This window comes from Pongo abelii, chromosome 14 (assembly GCF_028885655.2).
Source record: "Pongo abelii isolate AG06213 chromosome 14, NHGRI_mPonAbe1-v2.0_pri, whole genome shotgun sequence".
NCBI lineage: Eukaryota > Metazoa > Chordata > Mammalia > Primates > Hominidae > Pongo > Pongo abelii.
Genome location: NC_071999.2, coordinates 98,097,281 through 98,117,066, shown reverse-complemented (window position 1 = coordinate 98,117,066; position 19,786 = coordinate 98,097,281). Strand labels below are relative to the sequence as shown.

At 34.7% G+C, this 19,786-nt stretch overlaps 1 protein-coding gene across 5 annotated transcripts in view; it reads right to left on the bottom strand.

Moving 5' to 3' along the window:
• The window catches only part of GPC5 (glypican 5), a 1,453,242-nt gene that overhangs the window by 846,785 nt on the left and 586,671 nt on the right, over window positions 1-19,786 (bottom strand). The window contains exon 7 of one of the 5 annotated variants that reach the window (XM_063714994.1): window positions 15,898-16,964. The exons of the other annotated variants lie outside the window; for them this stretch is intronic. Within the exon in view, the coding sequence (XP_063571064.1) occupies window positions 16,947-16,964 (18 nt within the window). The 3' untranslated portion in view covers window positions 15,898-16,946. Of the gene's footprint in view, window positions 1-15,897; window positions 16,965-19,786 lie in introns of those variants that run through there. 5 annotated transcript variants of the gene reach the window in all.

Genomic DNA, 19,786 nt, shown 5'->3' with positions numbered 1-19,786 from the left:
CAATTAAAAATTAGTGTAAATTGATCCCTCAGCATTCCAGTACTAATATCATCATACATGCTCTACTTATGTTATCTAGTGGATTGTGGTAACTCTGTCCAAAAGTAGGCAAGAGAGAAACTTGGAAAAGTAAGAATAATAGCATTTTTTTAAATTGCTCAATTTATAATGGAATCCTGATATATCTCTGCAATCTCATTTTGAATGATCAGCATTGGCCTTCAAATAACTCTTGGCACCAGATATTTAGCACAAAGCCAAAACACATAATAAAATTTACATGAAAAAAACAAATCCCTTTTCCAATCATAGTATATGCATTTAAGTAGTTAATTTTCCCAAAGTTAATTGCTTTTCCAAATAACTCACCTGTGTGTATTCAAGGAATGTTTCACTGGGGATAAATATAACTAATAAAATAGTAATAACAACTTCACCCTCAATGTCTTTGCTTTGATTAAACAAACTATGCTATGCCTATTATTCTGGAACTGCAATGCTGAACATGATCAAATGGAAGTGACACTTTGGTATCCAAGGAAGACATACTTACTTAAAGTACGGTTTGTGGCAGGCCCTGAGCCAGGATGGTGAAAGCCAATACAGCTAAGGCCATCTCTTCACTTAATTTTGCCTCAACACTGTGCGGCTGTTACCTGTTCTCCACACCCAGCTTTCTCAGTGGCCTGAACAGGATTTGGATAGCCTGAAACCCTTCTGAAATGGCATGGCGTGTAACATTGCCTAGACTTACATATAGTGTTCTATATTGCTAAAGTTCTGAAATTATAAAAGGTATGGTTCCTTTCAGTTTCAGAGGCATGCTAAATACCAAGAAATCCCACAGCTTATTATGCCTGCTACCTGCCAGCATCTGAGGATGTGCTAAATGCCTGCCTTTAGTTACAATCAGTGTGTTCCCCAGAGGATTCTGGCCATCCAACAGGGCACGCAGACAGCATATCTGTTTGTGTTTCAAGAAAAATGAATTACTGAACATTCTATTGGGAAAATCATCCACATCTAAAGTCATTTAAGGCCTAAACAAACACAATGTCACCAAAAATACTGTAAATTCCCACAACCTTCCAAATATTGACTATAATTTTAGGCAAACTAATGAGTAATGACATTATTATATTGTAATATAATTATAATATAATATACTCCAGTTTGGACAAAACTCTAGAAGACATGTCTAACCTGAAGGTATAAGAATGATATATATTTATTTCTGAAGAATAGTTGAGTCTCAAAAATACAAGGATAGTAACAATATCTTTTGTTTCTATTTTCCTCTATCCAAATATAGCACTATTTTTTAATAAAAAAATATATGCACACCGTGTTTGTGCTCAGTGTCTCTGAGAAACCACTCTTTTGGTTTAAGCATATGCTGTTAAAAATTTTGGGACGACAGAAATGAAAATGGCTACCCAGGAGTAGGGTACCCAAGCAGGTAGCCCCCAGATTGAAACAGATGGTTGTTATTATTATCTTTACAATTTTCATTCATGGATTACATTCTTGAAAATGTTAAGTCTGATTTCATCTTCAAGAATACAAGCTCTTGAGAATTAAGCCTGTTTTATAAAGATCACTGGCCAGATTTCAATTCAGCAAAAATAACTTATATTTAGATACAGAACTTTTCAGTTTATTATATATATTCATGGACTTTATCATTTAATTTTCAAAGTAACTCCTTAAAATTTATTATCTGCAGATGCAGAAAGTGGAATTAGAAAAATTATGTGTCCAATGTTGCCACTACAGAATATAGTGCAGGAGTTACATCTACATTTTTTGGTACTAGGATTTTCATTTATACATAGATGTAAAATATAATTAAAATAATAGAAGTGAATTCTGACAAACATGATGAGATTGTTCATCTAGAAACACGTCATTATTACTCGAATAAGGTGGCCATGAGATTTTCACAGCAAATGAATAAAAGAGAATGACTATTTATTGATTATGTTGTTTGAGTATTCATTTTGCTACTTGGTGAAGGTTTGAGTCTGTATCTAATATATTTGAAATGGAAAAATATCCCATATCCCCAAGTAAATAACACCTTTGAGCCCAAAGGGAAAAGTCAATATGTGAACAAGTCAACTAAGCAAAATATAATGAAGTAAAATTTTAAGCAAAATAGGGAATACCTAAACAAAATGATTCCATATTTCTATTTATCCATCCTTGAGGTTGAAGTTGACAATGGAATTATGGTCATCATCTTTTGAAGAGATAGTTTTACCTTCTCACATTCTGAATTTGAATGTGTTTAGAGGCCATGTGAAATTAGGCAATATGGGATTAAATGATAATTTCCTGCATTAAGCTTTACTGGAGTATGTTTCATAGCATTACAGAAAAAAAAAGGGTTATTTTGATGCACTTAAGGAAGATAGAGTTCTTCATAAAATGAGATTAAATTTCTCTTTGTTCAGAGAGGAAAGCTGATTCCACAGAGAAAAATGCAACTACAAACCATAGCCAGAGATATAGACTGTAAAGTTCAGGTTAAAGAGAAAGGATTTAAACATGGCCAACATTAAAATTTGCAAAGCCTATTGAGCTAGAATTATATTTCTTACTGAAGTTCTGCTAGTTCTAGTAAGAAAGACTCAGGGAAATTCTGTTCGTCTATCTTTGAACTATTCAGTGCTATTAGGTCAATAAGGCCTTTTGAATGGACAGTTCAGTCATATAACTCAGTTCTGTGTGGCTTGGATGGATGGTTTAGGTTTTCTCATACCAGGACCAGCAAAAAATAATAAGCCCTCATTACATAATGTGAATCATAGACTGACTCGCCATCTCCTGGCAAAGACACCATTTATTAAATTAAACTGCATTTTGCTGTAACAAGAAAAGAACATACTCTTGAACTAGGAAGCCAATTAAGCCACACTCATTTTCAGTTTTCTCATTATAGTATCTTTGCAGAGACATTGGGTTCCATTTTATTTATGATAATGTGTTTATCATCATCCAGGATCTATAATAACAGGTTATTCTATGGTGAAAAGTGATGTGGAGGTTGGGATGACATTAAGAAGTTAAAGATCTCAATAAATAGGAGACTAGGTCATGTTTATGGATTGGAAAGTCTTACATTATGAAATGCAGATTCTCTTAAAATTAATCCAGAAATTATATATGATATTCATCATGATTCTAACAGGGTGTGTGTACGTGTTTGTCTTTGTGAAATTGGCATGTTTTCAGAAAGTTATATAGGAATGCCATCAGGCCAAGATAATCTTGAAGAGCAAAGTGGAAGGAGTTGGATCAGGTAACAAGTTATTCTATACCTACAGCATTTAGTACTGGATAGTATTGGTACAGACAGAGAAAAATAGAAGAAGGGAATGGAATGCTGAGTCTAGAAGCAAATTCAGCCCTACATGGGCAGTAAGTGAATTGTGACATTTGTCCTGAAGAGCAACAGGGAATAAAAAACTTTTCAATAAATTGTGATAGGGCAATTGAATATCCATATATCTAATAAACTGTGATTAGGCAATAGGAAAACAATTATATTTGCTATCTTATACTATTTATAAACTACTATAAAAATAAATGTGAGTGTAAAACAAAGCTTTTAGAAAATGATATGGAAGAATAACTTCATGACCTTGAAAGAATTTCTAGAATTTTTAGGGAAATTATTTCCAAACATAGCATAAATAATTTAACCATAAAGAAAATTACTACATTTGAGCAAATTCAAATTAAAACTTCTCTTTATTAAAACAACCAAGAGGGGCCAGGTGTGGTGGCTCACGCCTGTAATCCCAGCACTTTGGGAGGCTGAGGTGGGCAGATCATTTGAGGTCAGGAGTTCAAGACCAACCTGGCCAACATGGTGAAACCCCGTCTCTACTAAAAAGACAAAAAATTAGCTGTGCATGGTGTCCTGCGTCTGTAATTCCAGCTATTTAGGAGGCTGAGGCAGGAGAATCGCTGGAACCTGGGAGGTGGAGGTTGCAGTGAGCCGAGATCACGCCACTGCACTCCTGTCTGGGTGACAGAGTGAGACTCTGTCTTAAACAAACAAACAAAAACCAAGAGGAGAGTGTAATGGCAAATCATCATGGAAGAAGATATCTGTACCACATTTAACAAATAGAGGGAACTGGTCTGGAATGGAAAGTGTATCTACAAACCAACAAAGAGAAGGCTGAAAACCTGATGGAAAATAAGCTTTAGGGTTGAAGACGGATGGTACAAAAGAAGAATTACACATGTACAATAAACTTGTGAGGAAGTGCTCCACTTTGTAAGAAGACAAGGAAATAAAAATTATGTTTAAAATGAGATATCGCTCCTCATCCAGTATCATAGATAAATTGACAGTACCACATATCAGTGAAGACATGAGGCAAAACAGAACCATCATATATACCGGTGGTTCTGTGAGTTAGTACAATTACTTTAAAAAAATTCAACTCTATGAACCAATGTTTATGCTTACAGCTATACTCCATAGAAATGTGTCTTCACATGTACCAAAAATAAAGAAATGTGTGTATCACCCATATTCCTAATATAAACAAAAAAAAGGACATTAATAATAGATGGGATATATTATAATTAAGATACTTATAATAATGTTTTATATTATAGTAATATAATTAATAGAAGAGACAAGTGGTATTATATTTGTATGATACAATACTACATAACAATAAAAATGTATACAATTTCTACATACTACAACATGGATGAATCCCAAACATAAACATAATACTCAATGAAACATAATGTTCAATGAAAGGAGACAGACAAAAAAGAATACAATGTGCATGATTCCACTTATACAGTGTTTTAAAATTAACAAAGATCAAAGTAAACTATAGTGTTAGAAGTAAGAGCAGAATTAGCTTAGAGGGAGGGGTAGGGATCTGAAGAGGACACAAAGTGGGGGCTTTTTCAAGTCCTTGCTGTGTTCTAGTTCATGACTTAAGTGGCAGTTACACAACTTTATATTTTGTGGCAATTAATTTAGCTATATTTTAGTTTATTGTACTTTTTGCTATGTGTTATGTTTAATATTTTTGCTTTTAAAAGCTTAGTTCTGTAGGATTTGCAGAAATAAATATTTATAAAAGTCTCGTTCTACTATATCCAATGACTATAATGTAATAGGTTTCTTTGTGCCTTATGAGTATTGTTTTCTTCTGCACAAATAGATTCTCTTGCATTGTAGCAACTAGAATATGGCCACCTTGCTCTTAAATCTTAGCTATAACCTGGGCTAGAGAGAAGATGTTTGCAACCAGACCTTGAACCCTGTTGGAGTCCTACTGGAGATAACTGATCTAATACTTTTCCTGCAGGGAAAAGTGAGAACGTGGAGAGCAGCCTCCAAATAGACCAGCAAGCATTAAATTACACAAACACATAAACCACATCAATATCTAGAGCTCAAGGATGTGAAGATTTTCTTCCTTGTCCTCAAAAAAACAAAGAATGATCTAAAGGAGAATAAATGGAATTCTTACCTCCTGCCCCTGAGTCTGTAAATGTAATAAAACATTTGAGATTAAAAAGGCTTCAAGTGCCACAACCCAAAGAGGGTACTATGCCCATAATTCAGTCTGAATAGTAATGCACTTGTCTAAGAGCAAGCCTCTAGCAGGTGGTAGAGCCCATCAGTCTCACATGGAACCTAGGTTCTTCACCACAAAGTTCAGTGTCTCTCTTCCAACCAGAGACCTAAAATGCCTTATTGCACCAGAAACTGTAGAACAAGTTGAGAATTTTATGCATGATAAAAGTTAAATATATACCAGTGGCCCAGATGTATATCATCTTACTGATTGATTTATAACTTCAAATGAGCTAACATGTATAAAAATGATAATACCAATAAAATTGATTTTAAGTTGTTTACAGAGAAACAACATGAGTTTAGTACCTAATGTTGTTACTAAAAAAAATTATCTAATAGTTTTGAATGTTTACTATATTCGAGGCATTATTTTGAGCACTTTACAAGAATCAACTTTAAATTTTACCACAATTCTGTGGGTAAAGTGCTATTATTTTCCCCATTTTACAACAAGGGAACAGAATAGAAGCACTTAGATCTTGTTTAACTTACAAGTGTCTTGCTGCCTGTAAGTGTTAGAAGCATATTTCAATCTCAGCCCCAAAGTTAACTCTTACTTTTTTACCTTTTTTAAAGTTTGGTCTAGAAGAACTATCTTCAGACTTCAGAAGATAGCCAGTCAATAATAAAAAATAATTTAAAAAATTCAAAATTGATAAGGAAATTGCAAAGTCAATCAAGTCATTTAAAAGAAGATAATTTTTCAGGTAAAAATATTGTCAAATAAACAAACAAGCCAACAAACAAGTGAATAAATGCATAAATCTGAAGTTCCACTGGAATTAAAATAAATTGCAGAAGACACAGAGTAGTCTCATTTTTGTTGTTGTTGTTGTTTTAATTATAAGGAAGATAGTTGCTAAAATGGGGATCAGGGTTGATGCCAGACAAAATTCCATAACAGATCGTAACAAAGGACTTTCCTGTAATTAACAATGAAAGTAGTGAGCTGAAGTAGGCTAAGTACCCTGTTCTGCTGCTCTAGTGATCTCAGAGAAATCCTACAGGCAAGGCCCTATGCATCAGAATTCAGGCAAGACAAAGCAACTCACTTATTTTTTGGAATAGATAAGACAATGTAGGCTTGATGATAGATCATTAGGTGAATCGATATGATTAAAAGACTCTGATCGAAGTTTAATTAAGAATCATTAACAATTGATAATTCTCACTTAAAGCTGTATGATTCCTTCTTTGTCGTATCTCAGTACGTAACAGGCACTCTATAAAGTTTGGTGGCTTTTGAATGAATATAAGGAAAATCTGCGATGGCCCAACACAGGCTTCTTTGATGACTTCAACAACATATATATTTGTAGCTTAGATGATGCATTAGTAATGTGTCAGGCACAATTATGGATAAACAAAATGAAGGGGGTAAGTGCATGTGTTAGATGTTATAATAAAAATTTTCCTTTTCGGAGCTAGCTCACTTGATAAAGCTTTCTCTCCTTTAGGATATACAAGCATATTCACTTGCAGTTTTCCTCTTCGAAGACTGGCCTTTTCTTACTTGTATTCCTCTGAACCCACCACTAATACCTGGGCAACATCTTGGCAATAGAGCCAAAGTGGCATATACTGTTCAAAGATTCAGTAAAACATCTCAACTTTAGGCAGTTCCCTGGTTTCTGTGTAAACAGCATACTGACTATAAAATTGCTTTTGGGATTTATGTCATTGCAATTCTTTGTCCCCTTTTATTAAATTGGCTTACTTTCTCTGCACATCTCTGAGTGCTCTTGGACTTTGTACTGTATCAACTGTCACATTATATATTATTGTCACAGACACCCTGATCATTTTCTTATTTTCTAGCTTAAAGCTAAGGTGACTGGATAGCTGAGGTTCTGCACTACAACTGACACTCTCAAATAACAGGAATGAAGACTTACCACTAGACATATGAGATATTTTGAGATTCAATAAATGAGAAAGGAATCGGTCTTTCACCTATAAAAAAGAGTATTTCATTTTCATGAAAAAAATGTTCAGTGTGGATATTGAATAAAGCCTGAAACAGCCTTAATGTGTGTATGTGAGTGTGCGCACACACACAGACACACACATTCAACCTGGAACTTACCACAATTACATGACAATTCATCTGACAAAACGTGTTTCTGTTGACACTTGGATAAGTTTGAATGAAATTATCATTCTGTTGTCTTACTGCTTCACATGAGCTCATACAAAATTTTTAGTATTATATTCTCCCTTTCAAATCAGCATTCTCAAATTATCATGGAGGAAACCAAAAAAAGAACCACAATTCAGGGCTGATTTCTGGAGGAAAAAAAAGGTATATGTAGTTTCAAGTTATGAGGGTAAACATAACGTGATATATTTTAAAGTGTAGAATTGCAGTTTGCTCATTTGAATTAAAATTAAAAGAAGGATTTGAAGCCTGAAAAGCCTGAGGAAGGGAGGTTGAATATAATTCAAAGGTAGAAATAAAGGCATCCAACAGAGCTGTGTTCTTTAGCAAAAACTGTTCACTTCAAATATATATTTTAGCTCAAACTGCAAAGAACAAAGGTACATGAACAATATGTGTCTGTCTCAGAGAGAGTGCAAATAATCAGCACCAGTTATTTTACAGAAAATTTTGAAATTTACTAAGAGAAATGACACACAATTTACTAAGAATGACACATTCGTTTAAAATGGATTGATATCAGTTAACTCTGTTCCTTTGTGTTACAACTATCTTATTTTTTTCCTACAAGTGGAGATAACTTTTCCTTTTCAAGTGACCATGAATGAAACAGTTCCCTAGAACTACAATCAGGAGTCTTCTGTTTTGCAAATATTACTGTAGTTACCATTGAACAAGCAGTGGCATGTTTATTGAGGTTTATATATATGTAATTGCACTGAATTTTCCTAAAAAGTAAATAGCTTTAGCCAGGCATGGTGGCTCATACCTGTAATCCCAGAACTTTGGGAGGCTGAGGTGGGCAGATCATGAGGTCGGGTGTTCAAAACAAGCCTGGCCAACACAGTGAAACTCCATCTCTACTAAAAATACAAAAATTAGCCGGGCATAGTGGCTGATGCCTGCAGTCCCAGCTACTTGGAAGGCGGAGGCAGGAGAATCACTTGAATCTGGAAGGCAAATGTTGCAGTGAGCCAAGATCACACCACTGCACTCCAGCCTGGACGACAGAGCGAGACTCCATCTCAAAACAAAACAAAAAAAAAGTAAATAGCTTCATACAAATGTTTAAAGTCTAAATTTCTAAATTTATTTTTCATAATAAACTGATTAGCTCTTTAAAGAATGGTTATGATTTCCACTGGCTAATGGGAGAATAATAACTATAACCCTTAGACCCAGCATGGTGGCTTGCACCTATAATCCCAGTATTTTTGGAGGCTGAGGTGGGAGGATGGATTGAGGCCAGGAGCTGGAGACCAGCCTGAGCAATAGAGCGAGATCCTCTCTCTAGAAAAAGTTTTAAAAAATTAGCCAGGAATAGTCTTGTGCACCTATAGTCCCTGCTACTTGGGAGGCAGGAGGATCACTTGGGCCCAGGAGTTCAAGGTTGCAGTAACCTATGACCACTACTACACACACAAGCCTGAGCAACAGAGCAAGGCCCTGTCTCAAAAAATAAATTAAAAAATAAAAAGAAATATAGTCCTTAGATTTTATCCTAACATGTACCATAAAATTATATATATGTGTGTGTACATCATAAACACATTAACTGCGTGTGTGAATATAAATCAATAATACATTTTTTATTTGGAAATAAAAAGCATATTTCCTAACAACACACCAATGTTTATAAAAATTTAGCATGATTTTGCAGGAAACCTAAGATGCAGAGAAATTAACTATCTGGTTAACTATCCTGTGTTCCAGTTACAGAGCATGAAGACAAAAAATAGAATTCATGAACCAATTCTAACCAGAAAGAACATTTTATCCAGCTCATTTGTATTTTTATTTACAGTATGTTTCCTATTAAAAAATGTTTACAGTATAATTCTTTCTGGAATTCAAAAAAAGTCTGTAAACACACACACACCAGTTCTACAACTTGATGTTTAAGGGAAAATGTGTGTGTGTGTGTGTGTGTGTGTGTGTGTGTGTGTATGTAGAGAGAGAGAAAAAAAATTCTTTCTTTATCCCTTTGTCTTTTATCTCTGGCTTTGCACTTTATGAAAATATTAAAGCTAGTACCCACTCATTCAAATGAGCCCATAGGAAAGATAGTACTAGTAAGTATGTACAACTACCATTCAGAAGGAAAATAATATATATTTTAAATGTCATTTATTTATCATTTACTGAGCATTATGAAATATGCAAAGATAAATAAAACATTATGTCTCTGATAGCAAAGAAACTGCAATCTTTCTTGCAAGACAGAGTCATCAAACTGTAGAAATTCTTTCATTTAGTCCTTTCACTTTAGACATGAGGAAACTGCCAAACACAATTACAAGGAGGGCTGTGAAAGCTGGTAAGTGAAATTTATAAACACAATGATTCTATGAGGTAAATAGCAAGTGGAAGCCATTGTGTATGATCATCATAGTTGTGTCTTCATTAGGCTGAGTTGCCATCGACTAATGTGTCCTCGGGCTGGTGCCATTGCTTTTGCTATGAATGCACACACAACTTAGGTGTGTGAAATTTGCCTTCCCAAAAGCACACTTTTTCCTCTACCATTTTTAATAACCATAGCTCTACAGTGAATGAGACTACCATAATTTTGGTAAACACAATTCTTATTAAGTAAACTACACTTGGGGGAGATCTAATTAATTCATGAATACCACTTGATAAGTGAGAGGTTTGAATTTTAAATCATGCATTTATTTGCAATAGCTGTATCTATGTCTATTCTTTTATTTTGTTCTAACATTTACCCCTAGTGGAAACATCTGCATTTCTGATCTGTAAGAAAAATGCCTCCTGGTGACAGTTTTCTGACTGTGTGAGCAATGTACAAGCCCCTTCATCTCTGTACAGTGCTGCACATGATACACTGTGCACAGCATCAACTCATCGGTGCTTGTTGACTGAGTCACCATTCTCTAAAACTCAGTATAAAACAAGATACAAAAATATATTCTTAAATGTATTAAACATATTACAAGTTAATTATAAGAACAACATCACTAGGTAATACAAATCTTCAAGAGAAAAAAGAAAACCAATCTCCTACTTTACATGCCTTTGTCTTGGTGTTACCATTTCCTGAGTGCTTACTATGTTCCAGGCATCACGCTGCAATTTTTACATACATACCACTCTCAGTCCTCACAGCCACCCCTGTACCAATGAGAAAACTGAGGTTTAGAAAATAGGATTAAATTATCTACTTGTCACATGGCCAGAGAATCTTTGGGTTGTTTCAAGCCCAGATCACTGATACTTTAAAGACACAAAATTGTCTCTCCTGACATTTTGCTCACTTTTACTTGAGTTTAAGAATTGTGAATACTTTTGCAACCAAAGAGTTTAACTTGTAGTCCCTGTGGTATAACTGTTGTGAAAATAGCTATAAAAATACACTTATTCCAGAACACTAAAAATCACAATACCAATATATTGTTATTTATATAGTTATAGCATAGATGGGAACTCTGAGGTTATCTTCATATCTCTGTGAAAAAAGAAATGCTGTTTATTGCTGAGCTATTTTAAAATTACTATAGTTATGAATATGTATCATTCAGGTTTTAACTTTATGTGTCACACAAAGCAAAAAAGGTGAAGTTTTTTTTTTAATTCTCTTCACTTACCCTCACATTTTCTTTGGCGTCCACTTTTAATGCAATTCAATATATGGGTTATTATAGTAATAACAAGTGTATATTTAATATGTATACAAATTTTATTTTAATAAAGTATACCAATAATATTTGTGTAGCATTCATAGTAATGATTGTGTATTGGTGATAATACAATTCTTGCAAAGTAGTAATTGCATGCTATTATACGTTTGTAATCGTTGTTGAAACACTTGCTTATTGAACCAGAACACTGTGATTCAAAGTTCTGAGAGATGGCATGCCTTTTATATTTACCTGACTATTTCTAGTACCTATCATATAACAGTACTCAAAGGCACTCAATTTGTGTGTAATCCTTGAATGCAAGATTTTACACCAAAGCAATAACCATACATTCATTGAAAACACATCTCAATGTTTTAGCATTGGTTACACAGTTTTAAAGAGCCATTCATTTGTAAGTATGAGATTATTTTACATAAAACTTGGCATTGTCTTTTGCAGGTAGCATCAGTTCAATTTCTTCTTTTGATTACAACATTGCAGTATAAGTCAAAGGCCATCATATTCATCTACACATATTCATGTGTAGAGTAATAGGAATCATACGGGATTTAGAAACAGAAGTCTAAAGAACATAGACTATATTTGAATTCGTTTATATCATGTTTCTTTAACAAATTCTAACTTTTCTTTACACATGATAATGCTAAAATAACTCAGTAAAAAACCTACTTTATAAAACTGCCTGGAAGAACTTCTCATCTTACCCAGAAGGAAGGAGTGTGGCCATTGAGGCTCCAATCTAACAGGTTCCCAAATGAAGGATGTGGTTCAGTGGAGGGTAATGAGGAGTAAACAGGAGACTTGACTGCATTTTTGCTTTTTGTTGTGTTTTGTATTTTTACTGTTATGTGAAATGAGAAAGCCACTGATTATTCTGGGTTTCTAGTGTTCTATCTACACAATTAAAATAATAATACTTGCCCTGCCCGCCTCCCAGGATGACTGCAGATTTCAAACATGATAATCAATGTGAGACTTTCAAATCTAAAACACTCCAGAATTGAGGTTTTGACCAAATGCTAATCAAGCAAGGAAGGCAACCATCATTTCAGTATCATTAGAGTATTCCACATAACAAATTTCCAGATAACAGACCTTAAAGCTTGATGGAAAATGGGTCTCTAAAATGAATTACTGTTTATGGGCCCAGGTTTATTTCCCCATAATACAAATCTTAAATTTCCATGATAGTTAAGATCGTGACCAATCAGAAATTGCGCTAGCTTGGCATACAGGAGGTTTGATTTGTCTTTCTTAGCATCATATCAGATGGCTGCTCTGCTGCCAACAGCCTGCCTTTCACAGCACTGGTCTTCCAGATTGCTGTTCCTAATCTGCTTTTGTCTGAGATCAGCTCATCTGGATACTTAGAATCCTGTGTAGTTAATAGGTTTAAGTGTCTGAAGGCCTTTCTGAAAAGTCAAAAGAGTGTTTTGGATCAAAGACTTCATGCCGCGAAGCTTCCTGACTTCCATATGCAGGGATCTTTAAAGAAAGCCAGAATTCCAACCCAGAACAATTCTGAATTTTCTCTCTGCGTCTCCTTGACTTTCTGGCTTTCTCATATACAAGGATTTTCATAACAATTCATACCACATGTTCATTTCATGTGTAGAAAACCTGATGCATCTGTAATCTTTATTTCAGAGAAAAAGCAATGTTTGATCTTGGGTTGAAATGTGAAGGCTTCTGCCTCTCTTTCAAGTGCTACCATAATAATGGCATTAAAAATATGTACCTAAAAGCTTCTGAGACCTGGTTTATATAGTATTATGAAGAATACTATATGTAGTATTCCTCATATATATATTTATATATAAATACTATATATAGTATATTTTTATATAATATATAATTACATGTAATTATCACTATATTATATATATTTACTATAATAATTACTATAATATATAGTATGTTTATATATACTACATAGTATGACTATATATAAGTAAATATATATTAAATATATAATACATAATAATATATATAATTATATATAGTATATTTATATATAATATAAATACTATATATAGTATTTATACATAATAGTATATATATAAATAGTATTATATATAATATAATATAAATACTATATATAGTATTTATATACTATTGTGAAATCTAGAGAGTGGCTAAGTGATTCCTACTGGTCACATAAAAGATCAAAGCAATACATGGACTGACAATTCCCAAATTTCATTTAGCAATTACTGAGAAGTTATACTCAATCTCCCTTTATTCATTTTCATTTGTCAAAAACATAAATTAATCATAGGCTTTAATATAAAAACAAAGTGAACTAAATGCAAATAAAAAAGCAACCCTTCTCCAACAAGTAACTTTAAAAGTAGTTCCTGTGAACTTTCAAATCTTTCTTAAAGAAATGAGAACTTTGTCCAATCAGCCTGAGTTTTCTAGCAACGGTGAAATTCATAAAGGTCACCCTGACAGACAAACTAAAACAATATTCTTCTCACAGTCCTTGCTGTTGGAGTAGCAGTCAAGCAGCATATTCATTTTCATTTTCATTATGTTTGTAAATAGTAGGAGACGCAGGGAAGAAGCATGTGCAGGCCTCCTGCAGAGTCTCCGTGGGTGCCTGCAGAATTGCAACCATCACCCTTGCAGGTCTCATTATTTTTCAGTAGAATTTTATTGACCGGGGGTAATATCTTATTAAAATTCTGTTAGTTTTAAAAGTTGTTTAAGGAAACACATTCCTTGCCATAGTGTCTTCCTACCTGATTATCAGTTCATTTATGCCGTCCCGGCTAACATTTATTCTTAAGACAGTGTAATCTTTGTGTAACCTTGATTGTTATCTAATTTGCTTACCAACTGACAATTAATCCCTGATATATTGCCCCTGGCTCAAAACTCCCACTGCTTAATGAAGCATTCATCCACAGTCACCTTGTAACTATCTACACAAGAATCCATTGGCAAAGCAGAGGCTTCAAAATTAGCTCTGGCTTAAACATGCTGTAGAAATACCAATGTTTTTACTAACATATACCATGAAGGCTATGTCCATGTTTCAGCTGACTATTCTGTGTTTTCATAGAGAATATAAAAGAAAATATTTCACTGAGAACATATAAAGAAAATATATTTAAGATCTGACATTAAGGAACTTAGGTCTAGTGAGGAAGATGATATACATGTCTAATTACTGTTATACAAAGTAATGGTTGGGAAAACAATGTAAGAGAGCTACTCTTAAATTTGAAATAAGTGAGGTGCTCACTATAGGAGTCATGTCATGCTTGCTGCAGAGCGTAGAAGGTCTGGGACTTAAACATATGGTTGAACTATATGAAAATGTAAAGCTGGGAAAAGGAAATAGCTACAAACAAATGCAGAAAAGTTTACAAATTAATTTCATCTAAAAGATTCATCTAAATCATAGTTTCTAGTAAGTTACTTAAGTGTTTAAAAAGTAGAAAATAATAAAGAATGTATTGGCGGCCGGGCGCGGTGGCTGACGTCTGTAATCCCAGCACTTTGGGAGGCAGAGGTGGGCAGATCACGAGGCCAGGAGATCGAGACCATCCTAACTAACACGATGAAACCCCGTCTCTACTAAAAATACAAAAAATTAGCCAGGCGTGGTGGAGGGCGCCTGTAGTCCTAGCTATTCGGGAGACTGAGGCAGGAGAATGGTGTGAACCCGGGAGGCAGAGCTTGCAGTGAGCCGAGACCAGGCCACTGCACTCCAGCCTGGGTGACAGAGTGAGACTCCGTCTCAAAAAAAAAAAAAAAAAAAAAAAAAAAGTATTGGCTACAAATAAATTTATATATATATATATATATAAACTTTTTGACTACTAGTGTAGTAAATTTCATCTTTACAATTGAGAAGTTGGCTGGGATCAGAGTCCTGGATGCCTATGACTACACTGAAAAGTGGCACTGAGTATTTTGGTTTTCATCTTTTTTGCATGTATCCCCTAAGAATTTTTAGAATGCAACTTTACCAGTTATCTTGAAGAAGTTATACTATGTGGTGTTTTTTTAGTCATTGCAAGCTGTGCTTCCCCTGTAGGGTTTATAACATATGTAGAAATAAAATATATGACAAAATAGCACAAAAGGCTGAAGGGATAAGAAAGTAAAGTTAAGTGGTAGAAAGTTTCTTGGATTGTTTGAGAGGTAATAAAAGTGCTATCTTAAAATAGGCTACAACAAATCAAGAAGGTACATTGAAAACAAGTTTAACTACAAAATGAATAAACATGTGTAACTGAAAAGTCAATTTTAAAGAACAAAATCAATTATAAAAATAATTAGTGCAATAAACGCCAAGAAATGATAAATAAGAAATAAAAGAGCAGATGAAACAAGCAAAAAACAAATAGAAAGATGATAGACTTTAAACCAAACAAAACAGCAGATTTAAAAAATCAAAGTGAACCAAATAATCAAAAGGCAAAGATTGTCACACTAGTAAAAAAAAAAAAAAAAAAAAATGCTAATTTTATTACACAGACAAACATCAGATATAAGAACATAAGACACATAAAAGTAAATGATGAGAAAACATATACCAAGCAAACATTAAGCAAGGAAAGTTACTATGTCAATACCAGTCAAAGCAGACTTTAAGGCAAAATATTACAAGAAATAAATTGGCCTCTTTATAATGATAAAAGGGGCAGTTTAACAAAAACATAAAGTAATCCTGAATGTGCATACTACAAATAATATATCTTCAAAATATAAAAGACAAAAGTTGAAAAAAGTAAATGTAAACTTAGACAAATGCATAATCATAGCTGAATAATTTACCATAACTTTCTAATTAGAAAAAACATACAAAGTATCACTAACGACAGAATGTACAATTCGTCAATTTGGCTTAATTTGTCATCTTTGAAGCTGTGCAAATAAGTGCATGACACACATTCTTTTAGGTGCACACTTGAACATTTACCAAGGTAGATTATATTTTACACCATAAAGCAAATCTCAAAAATTCCAAATTATTAAAATCACAGAGAATATGTTCTCTGTTCACAGAGAACCTGAAGTCAGTACTGCCAAGATAAATAAAAATGGTCAAATGTTAAATAATGTTTAGGCTTTTTAATGAAATAGAAAATAAGGCTAAAAAACAACACTAAACTAACACTTTACAAAAGAAAATATTGAAATTACTAAGGTACACATTAGTTACCAGGGAAATGCACATTAAAACTACAGCTAGATACAACTACACACCACAAAAATAACTAGTATTAAAAGAAAGCCCTCTCATGAAAACAACTACGATGACTTAATCATAAATTCAATATTTATGTTACGCATAGGAGTTGTCCACGTGAGCGTGCTCTTTGTAGTACAACCCTAATTAGACCTTAGGATGATGTGCTCTACAATCAAGAGTACCACTTGAAGTGCAGATCAGGGACTATATAGCCCAAAGTTCTACTCAATGCCATTGGTTGTCAGCAGGTTATCATCATGGTGGACAGATGTAGCATGCCATCAGATGTGTTCATCTCCACGGTGTGCTCTTTTATTATTGAGCCAGATTGAATGATGATTATAGAAACAGATAAAACAATTTAGTCACATACTCAGTTTTTAACTAGTCTACAATACCTGCCAATGCAGAATAATAATGGAATAGTAATAACAACAACAAAATGCAACCATCACTTCTCAATAATACTTGCTAAAACAATGTTGACTTAACTTCACCATGGTATGAGGACCACCGAAAACAACTCAGAATTGACTCAAGAGAAATTACTTTGACAAATATGTTGTTCAGGTGGAGCACAAATCTAGAAATATAAAGTTGGACACTTACTTTCACTTCGGTGGTTATTTGACCATGCTCATCTAAGCAGTGAGTGCTGATGAAGCCAAATTGGCAATCTACCGAATGTTTATGAAATTTATAACTGCAAATAAAGAGCAGAGTGTCTGATTTATTCTCAAGGAAGGATGAAAGACTGGTTGGGCACAAATACATTGACCTCAGGATGTAGGTAGGGAATTAAGGAATAATTCCCTGTATTCCAATTAGGAATATGAAATGGCAGCCCCTCAGATCATCCATGTCATCCCTAGACAGTAGGTAGTAACGTAACTTTATCATAAGTTTGAAAATGTCACTCCCCGTTTGGCCATTTGACCAAGCTACAAATGGCCTTATCAATATTCTACTCCAGAACTACACAGTGGAAAATCCTGCAATTTGACATCAAATCGAGTGTCTGGAGAGAATTCTATTTAATGAGCTTCCAAGGAATAGTAGAGTAAACCTGGAGAGACGATTGTGGATGTCCTGGAGTTTTAGTTCCTTCCTCTTTTAGGAAGTCAGCAAAGAGCTAGTTCAGCAAGTCTGAGTCAGTTCAATGAAAAAATACAGCTCTCCAGCATCAGCCTCTGCTTTCTAAGATACTTACTTGACGAGGAAGCTCTTGCTACACTGTCACCTAGATGTTGTCAGGCTCACTTTTCCTCCTCCCTTGGGTCTTTTTTTTTTTTTTTTTTCTTTTTTTTTTTTGAGACAGAGTCTGGCTCTGTCGCCCAGGCTGGAGTGCAGTGGCGCTATCTCGGCTCACTGCAAGCTCCGCCTCCCAGGTTCTCGCCATTCTCCTGCCTCAGCCTCCCAAGTAGCTGGGACTACAGGTGCCTGCCACTACGCCCGGCTAATTTTTTGTATTTTTAGTAGAGACGGGGTTTCACCATGTTCGCCAGGATGGTCTCAATCTCCTGACCTAGTGATCCGCCCGTCTCGGCCTCCCAAAGTGCTGGGATTACAGGCGTGAGCCACCGCGCCCGGCCCCTTGGGTCCTTTTTATGTTGCTCTTAGTCCAGTTGTACTAACCCAAGCATAACTCTTTCTATGGGATAATAAGAGCCTAGGGAATTATTGCTCTGTATTTGAACATTTTCATTAATAAACTTATTTTATGTTAATACCATATTGTGTTAGTAGTATGTGTCTGTGAGTAAAGGTTACCCTGACTCAGATGCTCTTCTCTTTCTTATGTTGCTGAAAAAATGAAAAGCCAGGAACTCTAATGGAATAATTCTGAAAACTACCTAGGATGTCAATTATCAAAGCCACCTATGACTGGTCTCCTATTACTAAATCTTGTGGACACTTTACAGCTCTTCTTTGACTGGTCTCTCTGAGGTATCTGGCACCATTTATCACTTTCTCCTTCTTAAAACCCACTTTTATGTCACTAATAGTATCTAATTCTCCTTTTACTTCCTTCCTATTTTTATGCTTACTTATTTTAAGTCCCCTGGCCTAGATTTTCATCTTTCACTCACTCTTTGTATGTTAATACTCTTCAGCTAACTGTGCAGCAACTCATTATATATACCTTCCCTAATCCTTTTTGCTTTTTTCTCACTCAACAACATAGCTTTTTTATTATTTTGTTTTATTATACATACATCTACAATATTATTTTTCATCTCTATGTGGTATAGATGTTACATCATTTAATTAACCATTAGTGTAGCACTGAAAAACAGTTTTAATAGTCTTTTGCTATGTCAAATAATCCTGAACACCTCTCATACATTTGAATATATTTGTGGGATCATCCTCTAGAACCGGAATTAAAGAGAATGAACATTTTCTGTTGTTATGGATGTTGTCACATTGTCCTTCAAGGGATGAGGGCAGTAGTCCTTTACAACAGTCTCATGAATGACCTGTGCCTCTGGCCATGGCTCCCCTAATCCCATCTTCACATTGCTGCCAGTGTGACCGCTTACAACACAGATCTGACCCTGTCATCTTCCTGCTTCCCTCTCCAGCTCTCTATGGATTTTTGGATTACGTAACTACTACTTACCACGGCAAGTGAGGAACCTGCATAAACAGACTCCTGCCTCCCTTTCCAGTCTCACCTCTTGCCAACTTGCCTCCTTTACAGCCTAATATGTTCTGTTCCAGCTTCTCATCATTCTCCTTTTACTGAGCTAACTCTTATCCTTCAAATCCTTCATTATTCACTTTTGTGTTTTCAGCGTCTGGCACAATTCATGGAACATAAAAAAACAGTCCATAATGTTTTCAATAAATGGGTGAGTTAAGATTAAATGCCCCAACTATGAATTATTATTAACATCTTGGTTACATGTCTTTCACACCAATAACACCTTATTTTAATCAATTTGCCTTCTATACCAGTCTAATGGTGATAAGGATTATATCTAGCACAATGTCAAGTGTTTCCTGAATAAATAAATGTTTGAATGAAGTCAATTTCATCCTCTTTTAAAGATAAGAACTCTTAGGGCCGGGCGCGGTGGCTCATGCCTGTAATCCCAGCACTTCGGGAGGCCGAGGCCGGTGGATCA